Consider the following 18254-nt stretch of genomic DNA (forward strand, 5'->3'; position numbering starts at 1 on the left):
ATAAGAACATAAGAACGGCCAGACGGGGTCAGACCAATGGTCCATCTAGCCCAGAATCCTGTCTTCCGACAGCTGCCTGCACCGAGCTGATGAGAAGCTCAGCTACGCCCCCTCTGCAGAGCCAGTGCCCCGACTGCTAGGACAGCAGGGGCCATGAGAACTGGGGGGCTCCTCCCACCCACCGGGGAGTCCCTCCGGCTTTGCTTGTACTTGACTTGGCCCTGGGCAAATCCCGAGCTCCTGGGCAGGTCTGGCCAAGGGCCGTGGCTGTCTTGGAAACACATTTGTGGCTGTGTCAGTGAGCAGGACTGCACCTCAGGCACACCAGGCAAGGGGGTTTGCAATGGGGTGACCCCGTCTTCCCCAGGGACCAGCCCCACCCTGCCCAGCCCAGCCCTCATGCTGAAGCACTCGCCAGCGCTGGGTGACGTGTCCCAGGAGGAGCCAAAGGGAACGTGGGCTCAGAGCTTCCTGCAGTGGAAGGGACTTTACACCCATCTGAACATAGCTGCAGGCTGGGGGCTGCTGGAAGAACAGCACAGTTGCCCAGCCAGAGGGTCTGCCTGGGGTTGGGGAGCAGGGGAAGCCGGCGTGTCTGTAACTCATGTCAGTGAGTGGCATGTGCAGCAACGCTGGTGGGATTCCCCCAGAGTGGCCGACGTTGGCACTGGGTCCAAAGCTCTGGAGGGACATGGTGCCTATGCCTGCAGGCCCAGCGCTCCCTGGGTTTGCTCACTGAGTGGCCTGTTTGCTCTTCAAAAAACCTGTCCTGGAGAACAGACAGTTCCTGCCCCAGCCACCTTCTCAGGGCCCGGGGCGGGGCCCGCAGACCGGCTGAGCTGGAAACCCGTGTGGCAGTTACCTGCCCTGCCGGCTGTCCTGTGCAGGGGATGCAGCAAGCCAAGCAAGACCAGCGCTAAGCTCTCCCGGGAGTGGCTCTGACCTATGCACAGGCAAGGCACCCGCAGTGACAGCTGCAGGCCTAGGGCAGCCCAGGGAGCCCACGGGCATTGACCCCAAGGGTAGGAGCCAATTGATCACCCTGTCTGAGCTCCCTCACAGCACACAGCAGCGAGCCTCCCCCGTGGGTCCTGCATTCAGCCAAACAAGCACCTTCCCGATCGGTGTAACCAGCAGGGACCAGCTCCCGACCTGACCTGCCCCTAGCGCAGCTACTGTGTGTGTCTGGGCCATTCACCCCCACTCCCGGCTCCCAGCCCCCCGCCCAGCCCCTAGCACAGCTACTGTGTGTGTCTGGGCCATTCGCCCCCACTCCCGGCTCCCAGCCCCCCACCCAGCCCCTAGCGCAACTACTGTGTGTGTCTGGGCCATTCGCCCCCACTCCCGGCTCCCAGCCCCCCGCCCAGCCCCTAGCACAGCTACTGTGTGTGTCTGGGCCACTCACCCCCAGTCCCTGCTCCCAGCCCCCCGACCTGCTCCTAGCTCAGCTACAGTTTGCAGTTTTGTTTATGTACTGAGGTAATCTGCTTTGATCTGTTTGCTATCACTTATAATCACTTAAAATCTACCTTTTGTAGTTAATAAACTTGTTTTTGTTTTGTCTAAAACCAGTGTGTGGAAATTATGACTTGGGGCAGAAAGCTGTTGCATATCTCTCTCCACATTGAGGGAGGGGGCAAATTTCACGAGCTTACACTGTACAGTTTCCAGTGCAGTGCAAGACTGTACAATTTTGGGTTTACACTTCGGGGGGTGCCTTAGCAACTGGGAGGTGCCTTAGCTGAGCCTTCTCATGCAGAGCTGAACTCAGCATCTCCCTATCTGTGTGTATGCTGGTGAAAGAGCAAGCTTGGAGAGCTTGGCAACTTATCACAGTGCCAGTGTGAAAGGAAGCCCAGGCTGGTGAGCCAGGCGGGCTCAGTGGTACCCCAGTTCCAACTTGCACCCTGGGGGGAACCCGTCACAGCCCCCATAGCCCTGCTATCAGGCCCCCCAACCTGCCCCTAATGCAGCAACTGTGTGTGTCTGGGCCACTCTCCCCCATTCCCTGCACCCAGCTGTCCTGATATGCCCCGACATTGCAGGGCCCAGGTGAACTGGTCTGTTACTGACCTTGCACTGCCAGGGCCCCACTCCATGTCGTCTCCCCCGTCGAGCTGGTAGCAACACAGACATACAGCCCGGAGTCCGTCACCTGTGCACAGCAAGGGGAGCCAGTGAGTCGTGCAGCTGCCCTGGGTGAGTCCCTGGCCAGGATGAGCTGTGGGGGATGGGACACCGTTTGCACACCCAGCGGGTGCTGTGCACGAGGCTCCGTGCTGGGGATCCCTTTGTAGCACTGGGATTGCAGACCCCCTGTGCCCTCGGGGCCGGCCAGGCTGCAGCCTGGGGAGGAGCTCTCTGGGGAATGCACCCGGCAGTCCAGCAGAGGAGCTGAGTTTCCACAGCCCAGATAGGTAGCTGGCTGCAGGTTTCCTTGGGAGAGACAAAACTGCAACAGCAGCCCCAAGCTGTGTAACAGAGCCTGGTCCTGGCCGGGTTTCTGCTCAAATGGGAACAGCTCCAGGAGGGCAGCTGGCCTGTGTGCCTGGGCATTGCTGCCCTCCTGAACTGCACCGCAAGGGGCAGTCTGGAATGGGAGTGGAAGAGAGCGGCCAGGGGGGGTATAATGTCAGGGCTCAGCGAGAAGGGCCTGGGGCTCTGGGAGCATCGCCTGTGTGTTCGGCTCATGGATCGTGGCTGAGGGCTGTCGTACGCACAGTGTGAGCTGGGCACGGTGGTTCAGAGCCGCAGGCTCCCTGGGGTGGCACGGGGCTGAGTGCAGTGATGGAATCAGCCTGCCTCTGAGCCGCACCCACAGCCCTTCCTGCAATGCTGTGCCATTTCGAGATCCCAGTGACGATAAATGGCACATCAGTGTCCAGGGACTTCTCAGCCTGAGCTTCAGGGAATGCCTGCCTGCCGGAGGTGCCAGGGCCTGGCATGAGAGAGCTGCATAGCCCAGCCTGCCAGGGCTGCTCGCCAGCCACAGTGACCCCCTGGCACCACGCTCACCAGGATGCCACTGCGTGGTGCTGCCACGCACACTCCACACTCCTGCAGGTGGGAGGTGAGGACTGCCGGGTACGGGGGGCTCCACTGGCAGAGCAAGGCCCGGGACAATGTCCTCTGAGCAGGGCAGACAGCAAAGCCGGGGGTGTGATGTCCCTGGCTGGGGGGCGCTGCAGACAGGCTGTGCAGAGAGTGTCAAGGGAGCCCCGGCCGGGGAGGCAGCAGGCCTGGGGGACAGGAGGGCAGCATGCGCAGAGGGGAATGGAGGGAACGCTTTAACGTGCCTGTCAGGTGGGGCTGCCCCACTTTTCCCCATGAAGCAGCATGGCCTGAGGAGGTGGCCGTCCCTGGGGACCATTAACTCATGCTACCCCTGCTAGCCGCCTGACAGCTCTCATTGCTTCCTGGGCACAGAGCCACAACGGCTACCCACCGATGCCATTAGGTGCGCCGGGAGCCGGCAGATGCATTAACCTCCTGACTCGCACACAACGGCGGCCCAAAGCGCACGTGAAACAGTTCGCTCCCCACTGATGCCTGCCATCAATTTTTAAAGCACTGTTTAGCGTGAGCTGTGTGTTTTGATAACTAATTTATGGATAACCTCCACTTTACCCCGGCGCCGTGTCTGACTCCGCCGCGCCTGCCTCCAGGCCGGGGGGAGGAACGCAGCTCCCCCAGCACCCCAGCCATGCCCACCCAGCAGCCCTGCACATGACAGCCACCTCCCAGAGACAGGAGCCGGCTGAATGCCCCATTCCCGTCAAGTGAGCAGGGCCCCATGGTACCAGGCCCTGCCCCGACTCCAGGCCCTGCCCTCCCCATCTGAACGTAGGGCAGGCTGCAACTGGTGTGGTTAACAGAGGGGTGGGGGTGGGGGAGGGAGGGCGTGGCAGCACACCGTGGCTACATCAGGAGGGGGTGCGCAGCCGGGGGACTCAGCGCCCATGGGGAGCGGGGTGTTCTTTGGAAGGAGGCCCAGTCCCAGACGGCGTTTAGTGCCTGGAGCCAGCAGTGCTGTCAGCCAGCCTGCACCCCTGCTAGGGACCCCCAGCATTCCCTGCAGAGAGCTGCTGTGCCCAAGGATGCTCGGGGCTCTTCGTTCTCCTCCACGCCCCCCACTCTGCTCTTTAAAAACAAACGATGGGGGCATGCATGGACACACAGGTGTATGTGCTCACACACACGTGTGCTCGTGTGCATCCCCACCCCCACATGTGCACACAAACTTTAAGACTCTACTGCTGCATAATTCGCACACACCGGGAAAGAACACTGCTCTCCCTTCCCCCCCACTGCCACGGTTCAAATGCTGCCCCCTCGAAGGAAGAGCCATCCCTAGGGCCAAGCCCCCAGAGCTGAGCAAGGCCTTGTCTCCATGGGAGAGCGGCCCCACCTTAAGTGCCGATGTGATTTCAAGCTTATCTAGTCCGACTGGCGCAAGGCTAGGTGGACGTCTAACCCTGGGTTCGTTTAAATCAACTAGGACTGAGTTAGGCCTGGGGCCAGATTCTGAAAAGTGCTGAAGCTTTGCTCAGCTTTGCGTTACAAGCCCTAAGTGACTTAGGAGCCTGAGGGCATGTCTACACTACACGCTAGGGCTCTGCAGCTAACAGGGATGCACTGTGGCATTGACGGACGGGGTTTTTCTACCGATGCAGGTAAATCAGTGGAAGCACCCTTCCATCGACCAGCCACGTCCGCACAGAGGGTGAGGGCTACCTGCCTGTGGTGCTCAGGGCACAAAACTCTTGTCGCTGGGCTGAGCAAAGTTTTAGGTGTAGGCCAGTCGTAAGTCTCATTTTCAAAGGGACTTCGAGCTCGTTTACACGTCAAACGTTGTAGCAGCGCAGAGGGACCTCTAGTGCTCCAGGGAAGACGCTACTTACATCACCGGGGGTTCTCCCGCCAGCATAGGCACTCCACCTCCCCGAGAGGCCCCAGCTGGGTTGACGCCAGAGGTCAGGACGGTTTAACGGGGCCGCTCAGGGGTGTGAGTTTGCACTGACCTGATTTCAGAGTGCAGCCCATTTAGGGTTGTGTTGGCGAGGCCGGCCGGGCCAGCGGTTTGGGCCACCGCTCACGACTTCAGAGACCTGCGCCCAAGTCCCTGCTTTACCCCAGCGACTGTGTGGCCTCGAGCAAGTCACTGAGGGTCAGATTTGTAAAGGTATTTAGGTGCCGAGTGGTATTTTCAAAAGCGCCTAACTCCCACTGATTTCGATCTGCCTCGCCTGGTCCCTGAATACCTTTAAAAATCTGGCCCTCCGTCTCCGTGCTTCAGCTTCCACGCGTGCCGTGAGGATTGCAGCACTTTGCAGCCACACGGGGATTCAGGGACATGCACCCTGAGACCTACGAATAACTGCACAGCGGTATTACCAAGAAGGGGGAGTCAATTTGAAGCAGAACACAGCCAGGAAATCTGTACTATGCCAGGTGGACCAATGCACGGAACAAATTAAATAATCCAGTGTACCTGCACCGTGCCTTGGTGCTGTTAAAAAATGTCTCGGTTCCAACTGGAACATCAACAGAACATCACAGGACAAAACTGAAAGGCCCAGTAAAGTGGCAGATTGCAAACGCATGCATGCCAGGGGTCTCAAACTTGCCGAAGAGATGCTGCGGGAGTGGAGTCAGAACAGCAGCAACAGCTTGAGGGGCTTTGTGATTTCTATACTCCACCAGGACCCACTGCGCTTCCAGGAATAACAGACCGAAGCACCAGCTGCAAACTCCTCCCCAAAAGGAGTAACAAAGCTGGGGCTTGACAAAGGGGCAAAGGCTGACTCACAAGAGGGACTTCAGGTGCAGCTCTGGAAGTGGGGCGGGGGTGGACGTTTGTGATGTTTGTTACCTGCATGTTTGTGATCTGCAGAGTCCCGTTGTCTAACAGGCTGACCCTGGGGTCCCTGCCCACAACCTGCTGCCCATCTTTCAGCCACTGGACGCTGGGTAGCGGGTTCCCGGTCACATGACATTGCAGCTGGGCTGTAGCATCCACGGCCAGCGTCTGATTCGCGGGCCCTCGGCGGATGATTGGCGGGATGCGGTCGGATGTCACTTAAGGGGAAAAGGCCAGAGCAGGTGTTAGCGGCTCTCCTGGCCTGCGTCGAGGGCAGAAAGCACCCAGTCCCGCTATTGAGGGACCATGTCCAGCAACACGCCCGCCCCAGGTTACCTGGCCACACCACGGCAGCGCCACGGCCTCTGGGCAGGTGCCACCTGGGCAGCAGGGAGCAAGCTCCATGCCCCCCATCTGGTCAAGGTGCTCACCCCGCCCCGGAGGAGCCAGTCTGGCCTGCTGGGAGAGGGGTCTGAGACCCGGCTCCACTTGATCCTTGCGCTGCCTGCTGAGGCTCCCCCATGGGCCCAGGAGTGTCCATTTGGTGGCAGGGTTGCTGCAGTAAGAAGCCCACCCAGCCCAGCCCTCCAGAGACCCCAAGCAGCCCAAACTCGCCCCACACAGAATGGCCCCTCCCAGCAGAAGAGAGCTGCCACTGAGGCCCCTCCCGTGGGCAGCACCGTGACACCCCCTCCCCCCGGAGGCCCCTCCCATGGGCAGCACCATGGCACCCCCTCCCCCCGAGGCCCCTCCCGTGGGCAGCACCATGTCACCCCCTCCCCCCGAGGCCCCTCCCATGGGCAGCACCGTGACACCCCCTCCCCCCCGAGGCCCCTCCCATGGGCAGCACCATGGCACCCCCTCCCCCCGAGGCCCCTCCCATGGGCAGCACCGTGACACTCCCCCGCAGACTTCCGAGGCCCCTCCCGAGGGCAGTGCCCCCCCTGCTCCAGTTGAGCCCCGTCCCCTTCCCTAGGCTGTAGCAAAGGGCAGACGCCGAGGGAATGGGCGGTTGCTCTGAGGAGAGGGCTGCGGAAGTGCCGCCAACCCCCGGCTCTGGTGACGTGCGCAGGTCGATGGCACTTTAATGAACTAAGCATCTGAGCGAGCCACGGGCCGGCCCTGGCTGGCGCCATCCACCAGAAGCCAGATGTTGGTGCTAGTTTGCTAGCGGACCAAGGCCATTGATCTGCCGTGTGCGAGGGGAGAGGCAGGGCTGCTGTGACACCAGAACAAGGGGGGAAGCAGCAGGACATTGAAGGAGTAAAGGGAAGGGCTCTCCTTAGACGGCACTAAGCACCCAACGCTCCCAAGGGGTAGCTAAACCGCTCCGCTCTCTGGAGCACCAGGCTTCCTCTGAACAGGGCAATGGGAACAGCCGACCCCTGGTGCCCCATCTCCCTGTGCTACAGACCGTGGGCGGCTCTGAGCCTCTCCCCGCACGCACCCCCAGCGCTGCACCGGGCTGACCGCTCTGCGCTCACCGTCCTTTGCTGGCCGGTCTGTGGCCGATAAATCCGGGGGCCGATTAGAAACAGGCTTTTGGGGTGGACGCAGAGGCCTTGGAGCTCAGGCTGTGCTGACTGGACTGCAGGGGAGAGCATGGGGCGGCTGAGGCCGGAGAGCCATGGCAGCAATGTGCCAGCCCCAGGGGAAGGCAGCCGCGTATTGTGCCAGCAGCCACAGCTGGCAGCCAAAGAGCATACAGGTAGCTAGAAGGTGGGTGCCAGGCCATGGAGAGCCCCAGAGTGCAGGGATTGGGGAACAGAGTGGGAGGTGGCTTTGCGTCCTCGGCCCCCCCTATGCTGGGAAAGTGACCAGTGGGGAACCACGGCTAACAGGGGATCTGGGAATTGAGTTCAGACACCACAGCGGAGTGGCAGGCCCTGTCTGGCCTGGAGGACGCGGGACAGGAAGAGCTGGCACAGACAGACGGGAACCCAGCACCTGGTTCCAGTGTCGCCATTTACACTCACACACCATGTGCGAGAGGCAGGACACACCCCACGCCAGTGGGCCCAAGGCAGCCCAGGAGTGCGAGAGCTGGCTGGAGGGCAGGGTCACCTGCTCACTCAGCAGGCTGTGGGTCAAGTCCTCGACACCAGAGCACATCTGTTGTCGGTAGCGGGGAGGCCCAAGGTGCCGCACGGGCAGCAGAGAGGGAGGTTATTAGTCGCCAGCCCGAGCAGGACTCTTGTCAAGCAGTTGGAATGGGCTGGCTGTGGGTTGGCAGTGCTGCTCCACAATGTGGCTGTCAGGAGCCAGGGCGCAGGGAGGCCTGTGGGGACTGTATCTTGTGGGGCAGGCCACTGTGAGGGGCAAACGGAGGCCTGTTTGGTGAGGCCTGAGGCAAGCATTTCATTAGTAGGAGCGACTTTAAAAACCTGAAACTAGCTTAGAAGCTGTAAACAAGACACCTGAGTGTTCAAAGTCATGTAGAGAACTCCCAGGCTAAGAGGGACAAATTCCAGCCTACATGCATAAGTTGTGGAAAAAGTCATATCTCAAGAGATGATGCATGTGCAGCCAGAGGTGTGCAGTGTAATAAATGTATAAAATATGGACATTTTGGAGCTGTTTGCCGCACCAAAGCAGTCAGGGAGTTGACTCATATTACACACAATTCAGAGCTTTTGTTTCTGGGATCTGTCACTTGTGATGACACAAAGCCTGTCTGGAGAGTGAAACTAAATATTCACGGCAAGACTATTGACTTTAAAATTGACTCAGGAGCAGACCTCACAGTCATCTCAGAAGGTAACCCCTCCCAGAGCTGAAGTCACCTGACACTGCTTTGACTAGCCCTGGAGGTATTCTGAACTGCAAGGGCCAGTTCACCACAGAAACAACTTACCAAGACAAAAGCTTTGCATTCAGAGTGTATGTGACAAACAGATGACAGACCAACCTTTTCAGCCGCAGTGTGGCAGCCATGATAGGCCTAGCAAGAAAGGTGGAAGAACTTGAATGAGAATTTGATGATATTGGACTTTTGAATGGAGATCCAGTACAAATCAACTTGAGAGACAATGCTGGACCATACAGTATACAAACACCTGTACCAGCCAGATCTTGGAAGAGACTAGCTGCAGATTTATGCAGATTCAGGGGAAATCACTACCTGGTTGTTGTGGACTTTTTTCAGTTATATAGAAACAATGTACTTGAAAGTCATAACATGTCACAGTGTTATTGAGAAACTGAAATGCACTTTTGCTCACTTCAGTATTAGAGAACAACTGATGATGGACAATGGATCGTGATTCACTGCAGCAGAATTTTTGTTATTCAGAAGGAACTAGGATATTGATCATATTACTAGTAGTGAATGGAGAAGCTGAGAGAACTGTACAGACAGCCAAGAAAATCCTACAGCAGAAAGATCCACTCCTTGCTCTTCTGACTTAAAGATCAACACCAATAGCATCTACTGGAAATAGTCCAGCACAACTCCTGATGTGACGACAACTCAGAAGTACTGTTCCAACTTTGGAAAAGAATCTGTCTCCACATTGGCCAGACATGAAGCCAAATTGGATAAAAAGCAAAAAGTCCATGAACACTTTTACAACAGTCATCACTCAGTTAGAGAACTGCCAGGTCTAGAACCTGGTGACCGTGTTTATGTCAAACCGGAGGGAGAAAAAGGATGTCCAGCTGTCATGAAGACAAAGAATTCATTGCCCGGATCATATGCGATTGAGACCGACAGTGGAGAGTTGAACAGAAATTGTTGACATCTACAGTTTGTTCCTCAGAAAGAACAATCCACAGAGCAAACTCTGCAGCTGGAGGGCACAAAACAAGAAGATGACTCAAGAATTCCAAACCAACCACAGCCAGCTGTTGTAACCACTGGACAGCCAGCTGACCACGTTGTTCCATGTTTGGGTCATGTAATTAAAAAACCCAGTACGGTTCAGAGATCCTTAACAAACCGATACATACTGTCCTTCAAAGACAGCCTGATAATGTAAATATTGTAAAGGGTAGGCATGTCGAATTTAAAGGGGGAGATGCAGTGACTTGGCTGCTACTCTGAAACCTGTATTATACGGTTCAGCCACTGGACTGCACTGTGTGTAAAATGCCTTATTTAAGCTCTCCTCAGCCATACCTGGCACAGCATTGAAGGATCTGATGCTGAACACAGCTGAGGTATAGAAGCGAGCTCTGTGACCTGTCCACAGCTGGTACAGGGACATAGCGGATGTGAACAGGGCGTGGCCCACCATGGCTTTGAGTCGCTGTTAGGAGTGGGTGAGAATGCTCATTGCGACAATGAAACAGCAACTGCTGGGGCTGGGGCAAAACAGGGAATTTGCATTTGCGGGGAGGTTTTCTGTGATGTGGCTTGTTTTATGCAGAAGCTGACAATGCCCCGCCCCACCCCCCCAAAGTAGCTAAACAACTCAACTCCAGTTCTGTCTGGCAGGAGCCAGCTGCACCAGAAACATGGCTGTTGTCGTTCTAGCAGGATCTATGCTAATTTTTAAACAAGACTGATGCGGGTGGCTCACATGTCATCATCACTCAGCGGCTGGCTGATGGCCTCCAATCTGCATATTGGCTGGCAACCAGCATTCAGAGCCTCAGCCCCTGGCCTGGCTGGCATTACAAGGACATCGGCAAACAGCTCAGCTAAAATGGTGGCCAGCCACATGGGGCCACTTTCTAAACTCTGGGGGCTTCGGGGGTGTTAATCCTAATTTGGGAAACGTGGTTTCGGGGGCATAAATCAGTGTTCTGGGCCATGAGGGTGAGTGCCAGGGCCTCTGCTGGCAGAGACGCCAGCTCATTTCGCAGCATCTGCACAGACGTGCGCCAGAAAATCATATCCCAGAATAGGACAAAAGACCCAGTGATGGAACACAGCTGCTGCCCCCTCTGTGCTCTGTCTGCCCTCTAAAGCATCACTGTTCCTTTAAGAAGCTGGCACATTATCATCAGCAGACCAACTTGGCAGTCCACACGGAAGAGGAAGGACAGGTGCTGGGGCAAGGGACAGTGTTAGAAAACAGTCATGTAGGACTAAGGGCCACTGTTTACTATAATGCTTCATAACATTTGTTCTCTTCTCTCCTGTGTAGGTTTTTATGCCGTGCTCCTACAGCCAGGGCTGGAGAATCAGCTCCCTGACAGACACTCACAAGGAATGGCCCTCTTGCAGAACGACAGCCATCACCCACTGTTCTCAGTGGGATCAGAGCCACAGGCTGCCCTCAATTACAATGGGTCATTTCGTGACAGCCTGGACTCCTGTGCTCACCTTTTTACAAAACTATGATACATTTTGTACAAAGTCTGCCTTGTGAGGTATCATTTGGAAACTCATAATCTGCTGAGCATTACTGTCTAGGTAAAATATGTGTGGCAACACTGTATACAAAGTTATAAAATTCTACTGTATGACGTTGATGAGACATGTTCCAAGTTTAGAAAAACAGCCTCAGACCAGTTCCCCAGAGACAAAAGATTAGTCCACCCCTCAGCCAGTTGCCAACAAAATCAAGTGGACTATCACCTGGGTAAATGGCCATTCTTTGGCAAGAAGAAGGGTGTGAACGAGACATTTACATTTTGAGTTGGGGGTTCCCGTGTGACAGACTAGCTGTTGCCTATACCCCCACTGGAGATAATCCTCAAAGAGGAGAGAAAGTTATAAGAAGAGAGGAGACTCTACACAAATTACCTTTCTCCTCCATTCCTTTCTGCTCACGGCAGTATCAACGCCTGAAGAAACACTGAACTGGGGAGGGGTCCTGGCCTGGAGGCTTTCAGCCAGTAAAGACTGCAAAGAGCAGGTGGTGAGAAAAGTCTTTGCTTTGAATTCATTTAGCTTGCTAAGTTAGGTATTAGTTTGCGTTTGGGTTTTTTTTGTAACCAACTCTGACTTTGATGCCTCATTACTTGTAATCACTTAAAATCTTCCTGCAGTTAATAAACTTGTTTTATTATTTTATCTCAGCCAGTGTGTGCTTGGAGTACAGTGTTTGGGACCCTCCAGGTAAGTAACAGGGCTTGTGCATGTCCTTTTCTATTACTGCACAGACGGAAAGAGCTGGGCAGTACAAGACACACATTTCAAGGGGCAAGTCTGGGAGTGGGACTTTGCTGGGGTTGCCCTGTAACGTAATTCATAAGTGATTAGCTGTAACGCTCAGACAATTCAGCTGGGAGTGATTTACTTGCTAGAGGCTGTGTGTGAGCAGGCCAGGAGTGCTGGCTCTTACAGCAAAGCAGTATTAACGGCACCCCAGGTTGGAGATATCAGGGGAGACAGCTGTCCATCTGTCCAGACTGTACCCGGGGCAATGTCACACATTTCCTTACAGCATGGGCAGGATGCTGTTTAGGCTGCCCCTAGCAAAAATGGCCACTGCCTCCCATTGTTACTAACGAAGTAAAGCCAAGCTGCCCTGAGTGCTGATGGCAGCCCTGATGCTGGGAACAGGCCAAGGGGCGTACTGGGAGGGGAAGGGAATCCAAGTGACTGTGGCACTGGGGGAAAGTGGGGACCAGAGAGGGATGTTAGAGGTATGGAGGGGGGGCATTCAAAGGGAGGCAAAGGGGGCAGGTGAGTATGAGAAGCAGAGGGAGACTGAGAGGAAAGGAAGGGCAAGGGAAGCCCAGGGAACAGTGCGGGAGAATGGGAGGGGGGCAGAAGACCGGCTGCGGGAGGCTGGGTTTAATAGGGGAGGGACAGGGTAGCATGGTATTCCCCAGCCCAGCGGATGGGGAGGGGAGGCTCCTGTTTGTGCAGATAAGGTAGGATTGTGAGCCTAGAGGGATCTCGCACAGGTTCGGGGGTGGCTCCAAACACACCCAGCCTCCACCCTGGATAGAGCAGGGAGGGGCAGTGCAGGGAAGGGGGCAGGGCTTGTCTGTCCATGGGGATGAGGCCGTGCAGTATTTGGCAGGTGCCACCCCTTCAGGGTAGAGCCAAGGTTGTGGGTTGCAGTGTACGGGGGAGAGGGGATGCACTGAGAGGGGCTCAGCTCCCCACGTCCTTCCCTTTGTGGGTCAGCGTCAGGCACGCTGCGTGTGTCGCGACCTTCCCAGTGTCGTGCTTTGTGCCGCAGCCCACAGAACGCTGTGCCCCTCGTTCTCACTGCTGTACCTGGGCACTCACAGTCGGTAAGCTCACCGCACCCTGGGAGGCAGGGAAGCGCTATTCTGCCATTTTACAGGGGGCCATTGACACAGAGAGACAAAGGCACTTGCCCAAGGTAACGCAGGAAATCAGTGGCAGGGCAGGGAACTGGCCCCAGCTCTCGCATGGCCCAGGCTAGCCCCTAAGCCACCTTTCCCCTCTATTATTGTTCCAAGAACTCATGGTGCTGATGCCACCCTGCCAGCTGTGTCTCTGCCCCTCTCTCCGCACGGATCACAGCTGTCGGAGCACACGCTGCAAACATGGAAGAGTGAGGCGGCGAGGGCGTGAGCGAGGTAGGTCCCGCGGGGCAATGGGAAGCCCACGTGGGGCCGCAGTCGCCCCAGGGCTCACTGTGAGAACAGGGCAAGGTGGGCAGGGAGGACCAGGTGCTGTCAGAGACGAACTGCAACCTGTCCTATGATTCCCGCTGGGGTTACTCAGCGGCTGACCTTGAAGTGGGCTGGGTGGGTGCAGAGTACAGTCAGGCCAACTCTCCCCTCACTCTGCTGCGAGTGTCACCATGGTGATGCCCATACGGGGCACCCTCCACAGCATTAACGATGACCCACCCCCACCCGAACTACCCCAACCAAGTAGAGACAAGCTTCCACCTCCGGCAGCAGTCTCCGTTCAGCTCAGCAGCCCAGGAGACGGCAGGATCCGCCCATTATTTATGACCCTAATTACTCTCCATTGATTGGGAAGCAGTGGCTGGACAAAGAGCCCCGGAGAGTCACACACAGTTGAATTTGCCAGTAACAATCAGCAAAGAAAGCGCCTGGGAGAGGGAGAACAAACCCCAGCCAAGGTAAAGGAGCTGGCTCAGACCAAAATCAGCTGGCAGCAGGCAGGCACCATACTCAGCACTCGCAAGGGGGGCGGCGTTTCCCTGGCCTCCCGGGCAGCAGACAAAGTGCCTGACAGCTTCGCCGGTGACGTGGGCGCAATGAGCAGGATGCTACAGGCCACAGCTGCCTCCTGCCCTGGCCTTGTGCACTCGTCTGGCAGAGGCCTGGCTCCCGGTTCCGGATTGTGACTCACTTGCCCTCTTGTTAACATGCCCCTGGCCGGAACAGGCGCTCCACAAGATCCAGACACATGAAGTGTCGCATAAAGGCCAGGGACGGCTCATCTGCCGCTGCGGAGTGCTGTGCTGGCTAGCCACCCTCTCGCTGCGGGAAGCCATCTGCGCTGCGGAATTAGGATTCTGGGTTACAACTCTCTTTGTCCAACAGTTGCCATTAATCACCTCGCCCTTGTCAGCTGGGCTGATGGATCAGGTGTTACCAGAAAACCGAAATCACCCAGGAGTGAGCGCCCGTGCTGCCCAGCTCAGGGGAGAAATAAGGGAATACAAAGGCTTTCCCTCTAGTAGGTACCATCTGCTGGGCGCTCACTGGCCTGCGTGCAAGGAGTCTGGTGGGAAGCACAAAGGGGAGAAGCTGGTTCCCACACTGGCAGCCCCAGAAGAGGCCAGAAGCAGAATGTGCCATGGGGGCGAGCTGTCCCCTCGTACCTACAGACGGCCACTCCAGCTCCGGGTTGAGGCACGGCTGTGGGCTAGTGCAAGGTCTCTGCACACGCTGGGCCCATGCTGCCCCAGTGCGGAGCTGGGGTCAGGAAATGGTGCTGGGCCATCTGTCTCTCTCCAGGCTTTGCTGGGAATAGGTTTAAGCATCTCAGTTGAGTTAAATCGACAAAGCCCTCCTTAAGCAGACACGGCTGTACCAGGTTTCAGAGGAGCAGCCGTGTTAGTCTGTATCCACAAAAAGAACAGGAGGACTTGTGGCACCTTAGAGACTAACCCATTTATTAGAGCATAAGCTTTCAGCACATGTTGGGTCGAGAACCAGCAGAAGCAACGCCGGGGGCAAGCGCAATTGTGCTGTATAACTGCCCCCCCCTCCCCGCCCCATTGTTCCGCCATCTCCTGCAAAGGATGAGTTTTCAGGTCCATACGGAGCAATACCTTGTGCACATGGTGAGGGGAAGCCCTGAGGCAGCCGGCCCTGAGCGCAGCCCGCTCGCAGCTTGGCGTGGGGTGCTGTCAGCACGGCCTTTGGAGAGCACAGCTCTCTGTCGGCACGTCCAAGCCAGGCTCCCGCCAACGGGGTTTCAAAGTGACACTCGTTTGTTTGGACAAAACGCAGGATACCTGCGGGAGGGGGCGGCGGCAGGTGGGCTGGGGGAGACAGGCTCCACACAGGAGGGCAGGAAGCCTGCCTTTTCAGCTGGGTTTTTAACAAGAAACCCCTTCAAGAGAGGCAAGGATTTTATTTGCAATAAAAGGAGAGCCTCTCTGCTCAGGACTTGCTCGAAGCCGTGGTTCCTGTAACACCTCCCGAGCCCTGGCTAACGCCAAGGGAACTCAGACAAATGAAATTCACAGCAGGAGAGCTCAGAGAAAATGCCAGAAAACTTCACAGGAACAAATTCCACTGGCAAAGACCCGGGCCGCAGCTCCCCAGGCAGGGGCAGCTGCTCCGCTCCCGTCCCCGCTGCTCAGACATTCCCGGGCTCTTTGCAGTCCCACAAGGGAAGCAGCTGGGGGGCCTGTCCCTAGCTCAGCACATGCTGGTCTGCGCCCGACCGAACCCCACTGCAACCAGGGCAGAGCAGCCACATCTTGCTGCACACCCAGCTGGGGCCTGGTGTCAGGGCCCCACCAGGCCTTTGTGAGCTGACAGCCGTGTTCCCCATGGAGATGGGCTGAGTGAGGGGTAACCACTGCAAACGGGGAGCCTGAACCGCCGACCCAGCAGCTGCAGGAGCAAATGGCTCCCTCTCCAAGGGTAGGGCTACGGGACGGGCACCATACCACTGTGGCTGGGGTGCTGGAGCTCTGCTGGCAGAACCCCATCGTACAGATGCAGCCCGTGCCCATGGAAGGGGTTTTTCCGTTGGTGTAGGAATGCCACCTCCCCGAACGACGGAAGCATTCTTCTGTTGGGGGTGCGGTGGGATCTGGGCCTTGCCGGGAGCTGGGCAGCCTTGTTCGTCTCAGGCGGAAAGAGCTGCAGCCACCCCACAGGAAATCCAGCAGCAGGCCACTTCTTCCATGCTCCTTTAAGACCCTCCCCACATTGCCCCCACAGATCTTCCCCTGCCTTCTTCCTGTGCCCTGCACCGGACCCTTCCTTCCCCGACCTACTCCTTCGCTGCCCCTTGCTCATTCCCTGCACTGGGCACCAGGCTGGCTGCTGTTCCAAGGGGCCGTAGCTAGTTAGGATCCCTGGTACTCCGCTGTTCTGGGTGTCTGTGGCTCATGCCCCAGGGCCCTGTTCGCACAGTCCCTGTGCGTATCTGGGCAGCTGGGAGGTTTAGAGCCCTCCTCCCAGGTAGGAAACACCTTAAAACCCTGACCCCCTGAAAATGCAGTCTGCAGGCTAAACTAACCAGCTGCTGAAACACAGCCCTGCGACCCTGAGTAAGGGGCCGTGACAGGAGCGTGCTGCAGATAAGGGGCCATGCTCCAAGGGGTTCAGCATGCAGGCTGTCCCCTGCCCCCAGCTCAGCGAGGCGGAGGGGATTTGGCTCCAACTGTCCAGAACCTGCCGCCCAGACAGAGGGGCAGGGGTCGAATGGCACCTTGCCCAGACTCAGAGGGAGCACTACTGGACCAAACCAGCTGCCAGCCTGAGTGAACGAAGTCCACTGGAGCCCCCGGCAGAGCCTCCTGGCCAGGCTCACCCCTGTGCTCTGCCGTTCCCTCACCAGCACCTTGGGAACTCAGCAAACGCTCCACCGCTCCTGGAGGGAGATGTCACGCTCCCCCACTTCTCCCCTAGAGCCGCCTCCGCCCTGAGCTCCGGGGCCCAGAGCCCCTCGGCCCTGCAATACGCCGACCACATGACTCCAAGCTCCTACAGGGCAGTGAGCCTGCTGCAGGGCCTGGACGTTACCGGGGGTTGTGCCCCAGGCCCCACTCCACAGTGCTTGGCCTGGGGACCACACCAAGGGCTCTCCCTGACCATGAAGGGCCTTACTGGAGCCTTTACGTTTACAAGTACTCACCATCCTCCACCTCCAGCAGGGCTTTGGCCAGGATGCTCCCCGCCACGCTGATGGCCTGGCACATGTAGTACCCCGAATCTGCTGTCTGCACCTCCGTGATGGTCATCTCGCCACTCGGGGACACGGAGAAGCGGCCCATAGGCTGAGGGGGCTGGCTGGGAAACAGCAGGATCTGCAGGGCAGACACAAGGGGAGAGCCCCTGACTCTCCACCTAGTGAGAGCCGAGGGCGGCCTGGAGGCATGGGGAGTACAGGGCCTCTGCAAGGAGAGGCTGGGCTGATTTTGGTAGTGCCCCGGCCAGGGCCAGGCGAAACAACACGGGGCCCAGCTCTCCCCTGACACTATGCAGGGTGGGCGGAGGGGCTGTTCATGACATCAGGCAGAGCTCCCTGCACCAGTGCCCAGAGATACAGAGGACCCGGCACAGTTCCAGGCCCTGCGGCGCGGGCCAGGGCAGGGCTGCAAGGGGCCAGCCTGTGCTGTGGGAGCTTTTCAGGGGAGTTTCAGGCTCCCAGATTCACCTTCAATCTCACTGAATATGATTAACAGTCCTACAAAGCCACAGCCAGCCCTCGGAGCGCGCGGGGGCAGTCCCCTCCCGCCAGGCCTCGGAGCGCGCGGGGCCAGGCCCCTTCCGCCAGCCCTCGGAGCGCGCGGGGCCAGGCCCCTCCCGCCAGCCCTCGGAGCGCGCGGGGGCAGTCCCCTCCCGCCAGCCCTCGGAGCGCGCGGGGGCAGTCCCCTCCCGCCAGCCCTCAGAGCGCGCGGGGCCAGGCCCCTCCCGCCAGCCCTCGGAGCGCGCGGGGCCAGGCCCCTCCCGCCAGCCCTCGGAGCGCGCGGGGGCAGTCCCCTCCCGCCAGCCCTCGGAGCGCGCGGGGCCAGGCCCCTCCCGCCAGCCCTCGGAGCGCGCGGGGCCAGGCCCCTCCCGCCAGCCCTCGGAGCGCGCGGGGGCAGTCCCCTCCCGCCAGCCCTCGGAGCGCGCGGGGGCAGTCCCCTCCCGCCAGCCCTCGGAGCGCGCGGGGCCAGGCCCCTCCCGCCAGCCCTCGGAGCGCGCGGGGCCAGGCCCCTCCCGCCAGCCCTCGGAGCGCACGGGGCCAGGCCCCTCCCGCCAGCCCTCGGAGCGCGCGGGGGCAGTCCCCTCCCGCCAGCCCTCGGAGCGCGCGGGGGCAGTCCCCTCCCGCCAGCCCTCGGAGCGTGCGGGGGCAGTCCCCTCCCGCCAGCCCTCG

General features: G+C 58.4%; 1 protein-coding gene across 4 annotated transcripts in view; it reads right to left on the reverse strand.

The window, feature by feature from the left end:
• The window catches only part of ROBO3 (roundabout guidance receptor 3), a 233677-nt gene that overhangs the window by 17078 nt on the left and 198345 nt on the right, over positions 1-18254 (reverse strand). For all 4 annotated transcript variants that reach the window (XM_084611808.1, XM_084611807.1, XM_084611806.1 and 1 more), the window contains exons 8-10: positions 17031-17202; positions 5873-6078; positions 2074-2155 (exon numbers count right to left, since the gene is read on the reverse strand). In XM_084611808.1, the coding sequence (XP_084467934.1) occupies positions 2074-2155; positions 5873-6078; positions 17031-17202 (460 nt within the window). The remainder of the gene's footprint in view (positions 1-2073; positions 2156-5872; positions 6079-17030; positions 17203-18254) is intronic.

This window comes from Lepidochelys olivacea, assembly GCF_965140295.1.
Source record: "Lepidochelys olivacea isolate rLepOli2 genome assembly, chromosome: 22".
NCBI classification, from domain to species: domain Eukaryota; kingdom Metazoa; phylum Chordata; order Testudines; family Cheloniidae; genus Lepidochelys; species Lepidochelys olivacea.